The following is a 10,994-nucleotide window of genomic DNA, read 5'->3' on the forward strand; positions in this document are numbered from 1 at the left end:
CATTCTCCCTTAAAAGACCTTTACTTGAAAAAAACTACAAAAGCAGCAATAGTTCTGTTTGTCCATTTTGAGACACCGTAGCCAGTATACACTTCCTCAAAATAGTTTGAATTATCATAGATTCATTCTATGACAGATTTCTTAAGTTGACGTTTTTGCCAAAGAGATCTTAGTCGCACAATTTTACATTAACTAAGATGTTTGGTGCGGTATTTTGCAATGAAAGAAATTAGTATGAAAATGAGTCGTCTGTCGTTGAACGCCAAAGACTTTCCGTCATCACAAAATATACTTCCTTCAGACTGAAATTTGTCATTACCTGATTTGACATATCTTCGTGCCATTATAAAGCTATATAAAAATATTAAAACTATTTATTTCTGATACCCCAAGTGTCCTTAAAAATCGAGACTAACATGGACCATCAAGCTATTTCAATAGTATTTAAAATGGCATTTATATTAATCAATTTGATATCATGTATGAATTCATTTGACTATCACCCCCCTGAACCCTGTTCTCCGAGGCTATGGTGGCTTGCCCAGTGAGGTTGTTTCACAAAACAGCCTAGCAATGTGGTCACATACCTATTAGGAGCCTCACATTACTGAGCACAGGTGTTCGTAGGACCAATTAAGAGTTCCAAAACAAAATACAGATGTATACCAGACTTGTCATCCTGGACCTCAAACTCAGCGCCGGCGGAACCCAGTAGAGAAGCACCATGTTTGAGCAGGCGGGAGATGTCGAAACGGTAGAAACTCAAACGGTCAGAGTAGGAGTCCTCCGGGGAAAAGTCCGCACATGACTCTGGAAGAGACAAGCATCCCCACAGCACCGTAAGTTACAACATCAAATCAGAAGTGAAAGTTACCATACATTCAGAATAGGAACCATACTTTTCGCTGTTGAGTGGGAAATATTAAAATCAGGAAAAAGATAAACCCGCACACTGCACTTGCCGGTATCACTCGTTTATTTAAGCTTGCATGTCACCCTCCCAGCCTTCGTCAGAGCTTTGTATAATGAGCGGTTGATTGCTGATGAAATGTTGTGTTTTTCAAATGTTAGAACAGAAGCCTTCACACACACACACACACACACACACACACACACACACACACACACACACACACACACACACACACACACACACACACACACACACACACACACACACACACACACACACACACACACACACACACACACACACACACACACACACACACACACACACACACACACACACACACACACACACACACACCTCAAGTACTGTCAATGGTTACTTAAGAGCAGCTCTGACATCAGAGCAATCACCTAGAGCAAACATTTGCAGCGTAGCCTAGTGGTTAGAGCGTTGGACTAGTAACCGAGAAGTTGCAAGATCAAATCCCCGAGCTGACAAGGTACAAATCTGTCGTTCTGCCCCTGAACAAGACAGTTAACCCACTGTTCCTAGGCCGTCATTGAAAATAAGAATTTGTTCTTAACTGACTTGCCTAGTTAAATAAAGGTCAAATAAAAAAAATAAACATACCTACTCAAACCGATTCCTGGTGGCAAAAACAAAGCTAGAGGCCATGTCACAGGTTCCACAAAGGCCATTTAAAATGCTAATCCTGTGAGTAAGGGAAAGTTAGGGCTTTATTTGTTTCCTACCGTCAGGAGTGTAACAAAACAAGAGGCACTTGGCTGTGAATAACGTGGCAGGTTAAGGTTGGTTCACCTTCTTTGGGCTTGGGTGATGGGTTCCACTCTGGGATATTCTTCACAATGGCCTCCACTGCTTGACCCGCAGCGATACGCGTGTCCCAGTTTGGACTTCTCAGGTATGTCAACACCTGTAGGTTGTGGGTGAGCAAGAAAACACAGAACTCGTAGGATGTAACACGTGTCAGATCAGATGGTGGGAACTTATGCACTACACCTGATCAAACAGTCCACTTGTTTAACCTCTTACGTGTAGGGGGCAGTATTTTCACATTTGGATGAAATACATGCCCATATTAAACTGACTCCTACTCAAACTCAGAAGCTAGGATATGCATATTATTAGTAGATTTGGATAGAAAACACTCTGAAGTTTCTAAAACTGTTTGAATGATGTCTGAGTATAACAGAACACATATGGCAGGCAAAAACCTGAGAAAAAGCCAACCAGGAAGTGGCAAATCTGATGCTTAGAATCTTTTCAAGTCATTGCCTATCCAACACACAGTGACTTAGGAAGTGCAAAATGAAACCTAAGGCTTCCACTAGATGTCAACAGTCTTTAGAACCTTCTTTCAGCCTTTTGCAGTGAACAGAGAGCGAACAAGAAGGCCAGGAAGTTGGTGACCCAGAAAATGACATGAGTTTAGTGACGCGCTTTCACGTGAGGAGGTAGCTGTGTTCCATAACGTTTCAAGACATTGGAGTCGTCCGGTTGGAATATTATTGAAGTTTTACGTTAAAACCTGTTGGGGCTAGGGGGCAGTATTGAGAATTTTGAAAAAAATATGTGCCCATTTTTAACTGCCTCCTACACCAACTCAGAAGCTAGAATATGCATATTATTGTTCAGGTTTGGATAGAAAACTCTGAATTTTCAAAAACTGTTTGAATGGGCTCAGTAAGTATAACAGAACTCATATGGCAGTCAAAACCCTGAGACAAATTCTGACAGGAAGTGGATACCTGATGTGTTGAATTACCTTTAAGCCTATGCCATTGAAACACACAGGGGCTTATTAATCGTTGAGCACTTCCAATGGCTTCCACTAGATGGCACCAGTCTTTAGAAAGTGTTTTGAGTCTTATACTGTGAGAACTGAACGAACAAGAGCCTTGGAACGGTGGTGGCCGATTAGACTCTGGCGCGCGAGTTCATGTTGGGTACTCTCGTTCCAATACGTTTTAAAAGAGAAAGCAATCGTCCGCCTTGAATATTATTCATGTTCTAGTTGAAAAAGGCACTAATTTATGCTTTATGCTATACATTTATGCTATACAACGTTTGACCTGTTTGAACGAACGTAAATATTTTTTTCCCCCTCGTTCATTAAGAGAAGTCCGGCGGGCATAGATAATGTGCTAACACGGAGCTTTTTGGACATAAATTATGAGCTTTTTCGAACAAAACTACATTTGTTATGGACCTGGGATTCCTGGAAGTGACATCTGATGAAGAGAATCAAAGGTAATGGATTATTTACATAGTATTTTCGATTTTAGATCTCTCCAACATGGCGGTTAGTCTGTATCACAAAGCGTATTTTTCTGGGCGCAGTGCTCAGATTATTGCAAAGTGTGATTTCCCAGTAAGGTTATTTTTAAATCTGGCAATCCGGTTGCGTTCAAGAGATCTAAATCTATAATTCTTTGAATGACAATATAATATTTTACCAATGTTTTCGAATAGTAATTATTTAATTTGTTGTGCTGATTTGACTGGCGGTATTGGAGGGAAAAGATTTCCTCAACATCAACGCTATAGTAAAACGCTGTTTTTGGATATAAATATGAACTTGATAGAACACAAAATGCATGTATTGTCTAACATAATGTCCTAGGAGTGTCATCTGATGGAGATTGTCAAAGGTTAGTGCATCATTTTAGCTGGTTTTCTGCTATTGGTGATGCCTGTCTTTGAATTGACAAAACATTACACACAGCTATTGTCAATGTACTCTCCTAACATAATCTAACTTTATGCTTTCGCCGTAAAGCCTTTTTGAAATCGGACAACGTGGTTAGATTAAGGAGATGTTTATCTTTCAAAGGGTGTAAGATAGTTGTATGTTTGAGAAATTTGAATTATGACATTTAATTGTTTTCAAATTTGGCGCTCTTGATATTTCACCTGTTGTTGATAGGGTGTACCAGGGGTGGGACGCTTGCGTCCCACATAGCCCATAGAGGTTAAAAAGGCCCTAAAGATTGATGCTTTACAAGGTTTGACATGTTTCAATGAACGTAAATATAACTTTTTTGACTTTGTCGTGAAATTTTCCGCGCGCTTCCTACATTTGGAGTAGCTTACTGAACGCGCAAACAACAAGGCGGTATTTGGACATAAATTATGGACTTTATTGAACAACATTTGTGGACCTGAGATTCCTGGAAGTGCCTTCTGATGAAGATCAAAGGTAAGTGAATATTTCTAATGCTATTTATGATTTTAGATGACTCAAATGGCGGGTATCTGGTGTATTTTTCTGAGCGCAGTACTCAGATGGCAAAGTGTGCTTTCCCCGTGAAGCTTTTTTGAAATCTGTCACAGAGGTTGCATTAAAAAGATGTTTATCTATAATTCTTTGAATAACAGTTTAATATTTTATCAACGTTTATGATGAGTATTTTTGTAAATTGTTGTGCTGATTCACCGGCAGTATTGGAGGCAAAATATTTTCTGAACATCACGCGCCAATGTAAAATGCTGTTTTTGGATATAAATATCAACTTGATCGAACAAAAAATGCATGTATTGTGTAACATGATGTCCTAGGAGTGTCATCTGATGAAGATCGTCAAAGGTTAGTGCATCATTTTAGCTGGTTTTCGTGACATCTCCTGTGTGGTTATTTTTGTATATGTACTGTCCTAACATAATCTAATTTTTTCGCTTTCGCTGTAAAGCCTTTTTGAAAATCGGACAACGTGGTTGGATTCAGGAGAAGTGCATCTTTAAAATGGTGTAAAATAGTCATATGTTTGAGAAATTGAAATTCTTAGATGTTTTGAATTTGGCACTGATTTTTCACTGGCTATTGTCAAAATGTCATAAGAAGTTTATAATCAACTCAACATGCCGAGGAAACGAAGACAGCGGGCTATTCAGCAGTCTGATCTTTATGGGCCTCCATTTTTTCCAGACAAGGTAAAGAGTGGTTTGCAAATTTGTATGGGTGATTAAAGTATGGATGCCCTTTTGGCTGCACTACAAGGAAGGGGGTAGGACTTGCTTGTAGTGTGGACTCCCTGGATCCTTAGCACATGCTGTAGCAAAATGAAAACAAACATCTCAGACAAGTTCAAGTAGTCCCTCCCTATTTCAGTCTTTTCTTCCTTTTGGTGCCCAATGAATACGACACTGGTGTAGATAGGGACCTAACTGTGGGAACTCATGAGGAAGAGGAGACTTACCTTCGACAACAGGTTGTTGAGCTCATGTGGGTGGAGTTTGACCACATCTCCCAGCTGTTGGGCAGCAGCCTTCCTCGTCACCGGAGTAGTTCCAGTGTCAAGCAGGATAAAAAGACGATCAAGCCTGGAAGACGAGAGAGTGGGAGAAAAAAGTAGATACAAAAATATATTATGCATGCATTGATCTCCATTGCACATGAGAGAAGAGACTTGAGAAGTTGCATTAGTTTAACATTATACTTCCAAATGTTAACGAACATGAACTCCACGGAGCGTTGTAGAACTCCGGTCTTGTCGACAGCATCCTAAGTGGGAACTTGAACTTCCTAGAGTACACCGTGCCCGAGATAAGATTATTGAACACAACTCTGCTAAAAATAAAACAGAGGGCCATTTTTTAAAAAGGAAGGAAAAAAAAAAAATGTGATTCTGTGCTGTGGCAACATGCCCAGCCACTCAGTAAAAAAAAAAATCCAACACCTCTTGGCTACCCATTAATACAGTTCTGGTTGAGGTACATCTTGTTTGGATTAGGAATAGTTTAGGCAGGGCAAAACAAATTATTTTACCCGTTGAGCATTCAAATGATCCAGGTGTAAATGTTTTGATTTGTTATTGTACTACCAACGAGGTAATTTGATATCAAAATATAAGCAGATGTTCAGATACAAAGCGCATATCATTGAAATTAAAAATCCAGAAGATGTCTGGAGCCTGGCTAACAGCCAATGGATCATTGCATCCAGGTAGCCTTCGGGTCACGTTTATGGATACAGTCACCAGACAGTTTATTAGGTACACCATCCCATCACAAAAATGTATCAATCCTACAGACAGTGAGTCATGTGAATGTTAGAATGGGAAAAACGAGTGACCTAAGCGACTGAGCGTGGTATGATTGTTGATGCCAGGCGTGCCGGATCCAGTGTCCCAGAAATGGTTGGCCTCCTGGACAGTGTCAATGATTTACAGAGAACGGTGCGACAAACAAAAAACATCCAGACAGTGGCAGTCCTGTGGGCAAAAACAGCTCGTTGAGAGAGGTCAAAGGCGAACGGCAAGAATCGTGCAAGCTAACAGGCCACAAACCGATAAATAACGGTGTAGTACAACAGTGGTGTGCAGATCGGTATCTGAGAGCGCACAACTTGTTGATCCTTGTCACAAATGGGCTATTGCAGCAGACAACCACACCAGGTTACACTCCTATCAGCTAAAAACAATAAGGGGCTCTAGTGGGCAGGCAATCACCAACATTGGACAATTGAGAAGTGGAAAAATATTGCCTGGAACATGACAGCAAGTTCTGTTTTCTTGAGTTGCCGTCGCAGTCCAGAGACCTCAAACCCAATAGAGCATCTTTGGGATGAGATGGAACTGCCTGTGCGCAGCATGAATGTACCGTGTCCAATCTGCAGTAACTGCGTGATGACATCACGTCACCATGGACCAATAAAATGTATTTATAAAGTCCTTTCTACATCAGCTGATGTCACAAAGTGCTGTACAGAAACCCAGCCTAAAACCCCAAACAATGCATGTGTCGAAGCACGATGGCTCGGAAAAACTCCCTAGAAAGGCCGGAACCAAGGAAGAAACCAAGAGAGGAATCAGGCTCTGAGGGGGTCCTCTTCTGGCTGTGGAATGTTTCTGAAGAATTGTATGTATTAAGACTGCAGGGGCTAACCAGAGCCAAATCCACCACTAATGCATTAGCTGAAGGCTTCAAATATGCATCCTCTTGCAAACCCGAACAACTGAGTGCCATCAACTAAAATGTGTCTTCCGCATTTAACCCAACCCCTCTGAAGGTGTGGGGGCTGCCTTAATCGACATCCAGCCATCCAGGAACAATGGGTTAACTGCCTTGCTCAGGGGCAGAACCACAGATTTTTACCTTGTCAGCTCGGGGATTCGATCCAGCAACCTTTCGGGTAACTGGCCCAACGCTCTAACCACTAGGCTACCTGCCACATGAGATTAAGATCAGAAACCATTGTCCATGTTATTTTAGAGCAAACTCATTTACACATGCTGGATATGACACGTGTGAAACAAACGACCCTACAATAATCATACGTGTGGGAAAGTAATCTCATCAAAATAAATCTCTGGATGAAGCATGAGCAATAATCCAATTCACAAGATGACATACTGGCACGTTTGCAAGCAGATGGCACATCAAGTAACAGCTAAAAGGTAACATGTCTTTAAGACCATATTATCATGATCAATTGCATGCGACAGGTCTGCTGGCAAATAACAAATTATCTACTTAACGTTACCTAATTAGGAATTGTTGTCGTTTTTGTAGCTAGTAGCTCAGTAGTAAACTGCCTGGCTAAACTTGCTATATAACTTAGGTAGTTAAAACTGTTGTTTAGCTAGAACTAACGTTGCCTAGTTGAAAAACGCATGCCATGAACCCAAGCGCGGTTGGCCCGGTATCACCACCGGCCGTTGTGTGTTAGGCTAGCTAGCCATCAACACCATGCCATTGCCTGTTCATGCTAACAAACTAGATAACTAGTGGCTAAGTTAATAATATTGGATATTAAATGCATAGTTAGGGAATCTCACCTTGAAACGGCCATGACGATTAATTTAATGTGTAAATGTGCTCTTTTGTGATCTGTATTGAACAGGAGCGATCATTTATTTAAAGTTATCCGCTTTACTTGACGCTAATCCAAAGCGCTAGCTAGCCTAGCAAGGGAGGCCGCTAGTGCGTCTCTTCTCACAGCTCACCACCCGAAACCTGTCGAAATGAGTTCATCAAATCAGGTCTTCAAAGTAGGTCCCTCTTGTCTCTTCAATAATTTCTTCCTCAGAAAAATGTAATTTATTAAACTTATATCACCTTAAACCTCGTATTAACCTTCTGAACTACTCCCAGATAAGTACTTTAATCTAATAAGATTTAAAGAGTAATTTTTGTGTTCGCTAAAGGGAACCCAGGAGGCTGATTTTATATGAGGAGCCATCTTGCATTTATTCCTTCCTCCATAGCAGGCGCCAGCTGATTGGTTACAAGTCATTTCAGCGACCAATCGAAAAGCACATTAAAGAGGAAGTGCACAAAGCGGCAAAAAAAAAAAAAAAGAAGAAAAAGCTCCTCGCAGGAATTACTTGTTTCCCCTTTTTAATTGACAAAAGCCCTCCCACGCGCCTGTCATTCAACATAGAACCTTTACCAACAGTGCCTGTTCAACCTCAGGTGGCTGAAGAAATTTGGCTTGGCCTTAAAACCCTCACAAACTTTTACAGCTGCACAGTTGAGAGCATCCTGTCGGGCTGTATCATCGCATGGTATGGCAACTGCAATGCCCGCAACCGCAGTGCTCTCCAGAGGGTGGTGTGGTCTGCCCAACAAATCACCGGTGGCAAACTACCTGCCTTCTAGGACACCTACAGCACCCGATGTCACAGGAAGGCCAAAAAGATCTTCAAGGACATCAACCACCTGAACCACGGCCTGTTCACTGTTATCCAGAAGGAGAGGTCAGTACAGGTGCATCAAAGCTGGGACCGAGAGACTGAAAAACAGCTTCTATCTCAAGGCCATCTGACTGTTTAATAGCCATCACTAGCTGGCTTCCACCCAGTTAGGCAACCCTGTACCTTAAGAGGCTGCTGCCCTATATACATAGACTTGGAATCACTGGCTACTTTAATAATGGAACACTAGTCACTTTAATAATGTTTACATACTGCTTTACTCATCTCATATGTATATAGTGTATTCTATTCTACTGTATTTTAGTCAATGCCCCTCTGACATTGCTCAATCTAATATTTATATATTTCTTCATTCCATTCTTTTACTTTTAGATTTGTGTGTTTTATTGTGAATCGTTTTTAGATAATACTGCACTGGTGGAGCTAGGAACACAAGCATTTCGCTACACCTGCACTAACATCTGCTAAATATGTGTATGTGACCAATAACATTTGATTTGAAAAGGTACAGTATGTTACTCACTCTGTGAAACCAACCTGTTGCAACTCAAACCTCATGGTGATAAAATAAATAATACAATGAATGTAACTGTCCATCAAAGCTTCATCACCAATAAAGTATTTAAAACTTTTCTCGTGAGTCACAAAGTCACATCTTTCAAAAAATGGTCAAGCTCAAATGTATTCATTTTTGAAGTGTCCAGCTGCTAAATTTGTACATTTCACAAAAATGATTATTTCTGCAAGCAGCCACCAGCTGTCATAGCTGAGTTTCAGCATCAGGAGCTGACCAGTGCTGAAACTGTCAGTGCCAGGCTCATGCAAAGAGGATAATGTTTATTTAGCGCACAGTGTCTGGTCTGGCAATAGATGGCCATAGCTAGCTAACACAGTGGAGCAGTGAAATTATGGCGAAGTGGAATTATGGGGACGAAATCTCAGACTTTTGTTTGGTATAGAATCAGATGCTATCTAGCAACAGTGAGGGAGCTGTCTGAAGAAAAGCCTTTCAAGTTCTACCTAGCTAGCATTATGCATTTGGCAGGAACCTAACTAGCAAACTAGCTAGCTATACTGAGACAAATATGATAACTAGCTAGCTAACTAACCCCTTTCATCTGTGTTGAGAGTCTAGTTAGCAACTTATTTTTCTACAATTGAACCATGATTGTATTACTGGTATTTTGTCAGAGTTTGTTTAAGTGTTTTAGTTTGGCCACCATGGTGACTTGGAGGCCAGATCTCACTAGAAGAGGTTCGTGGGTATTTAACTGAATTTAAGAAATGCCTATCTAATTTTTGCTCAAATTCAAGGTGACGCTTGAGGAAATAGGCTATTACTTGGCACTAGTGAAACACTTCTGTATGACACATCCATCTGGCATTTGTTTCGAGGATTGTTATAGAGAATAAGGAAAAGCTTCAACTTCAAGATGGAGTACACATCCAAGAATGGGGTATTGGCATTTGGCATACTGCTTTTAAAAAATAATTTTCAGTAGCGAATTTTGCATTTGATTGTTGTTGTTGTGTGTCTGTTTACTGACTCCGCTTGTTGACCAAATTTGAGAGTGATACCACAGCACCCTCATATCAGGCTCAGCAGAAGTCAAGAAAGAGGTAGACTCATGCTCCAGGAATACAAGGTGAGATATCTAGTTGCGGTTAGAGTCAGTCTATCAATCCTCAATAGACGCTATAATCATGATATGTGAACAGCCTGGTCTTGTCATTCTTCTTATGTTCCCTCATCTAGTGAAAAACCCTTCAATGTAAAATCAAGAGAAGTGAGAATAAAAGAACCTCAAATTGCTGACGAGCAGGTAGGGAAAATACAGGTCTTGTCATTTTTGCATTATGGCTCCCAAGTTGCGCAGCGGTCTAAGGCAGCGCATATCAGTGCTTGAGGCGTCACTACAGACCCTGGTTCGAATCCATGCTGTATCACAACCGGCCATGATTGGGAGTCCCATAGGGTGGCGCACAACTGGCCCAGCGTCGTCCAGGTTTGGCCGGGGTAGGCCGTCATTGTAAATAAGAATTTGTTAAATAAAAACTATAAAAAATTACAGACATAGATGTCTAACCACGGTATTGTGTCTGGCTTTCATTGCTTGGTTGTACTATTGATTTGCTACAGACTAACTTAAATGAGAGTGCATCTCTCTTATCTGGACTGCCTTCGTTGACTTTATCTTTGAAGTCATGCTCAAAGGAAGAAGCCTATCTCTTCTTCTGCCTTAAATTTGATGAGTTGGAGAAGAATGAACCTACCACTGATACACTCTCACAACAGGTAACCGAACAATAATGAAGAATATGTATTTGGTAGAAATTGTACAAAGATGGCTGTGATATTATACATCCATATACAGTGCCTTGCGAAAGTATTCGGCCCCCTTGAA

General features: G+C 40.9%; 1 protein-coding gene across 2 annotated transcripts in view; it reads right to left on the minus strand.

Moving 5' to 3' along the window:
* Nucleotides 1-8,127, minus strand: part of btaf1 (B-TFIID TATA-box binding protein associated factor 1) — a 67,207-nt gene extending 59,080 nt beyond the window's left edge. The window contains exons 1-5 of one of the 2 annotated variants that reach the window (XM_082975187.1): nucleotides 7,991-8,125; nucleotides 7,711-7,888; nucleotides 5,131-5,254; nucleotides 1,733-1,847; nucleotides 667-810 (exon numbers count right to left, since the gene is read on the minus strand). In XM_082975187.1, coding sequence (XP_082831313.1) covers nucleotides 667-810; nucleotides 1,733-1,847; nucleotides 5,131-5,254; nucleotides 7,711-7,724 — 397 coding nt within the window. In that variant the 5' untranslated portion in view covers nucleotides 7,725-7,888; nucleotides 7,991-8,125. Of the gene's footprint in view, nucleotides 1-666; nucleotides 811-1,732; nucleotides 1,848-5,130; nucleotides 5,255-7,710 lie in introns of both variants that reach the window. The other variant, XM_082975186.1, reaches the window with a different exon arrangement.
* Nucleotides 8,128-10,994: the final 2,867 nt, after the last annotated feature.

Source organism: Salmo salar, chromosome 01, assembly GCF_965601325.2.
Source record: "Salmo salar chromosome 01, fSalSal1, whole genome shotgun sequence".
In the NCBI taxonomy this organism is placed as follows: domain Eukaryota; kingdom Metazoa; phylum Chordata; class Actinopteri; order Salmoniformes; family Salmonidae; genus Salmo; species Salmo salar.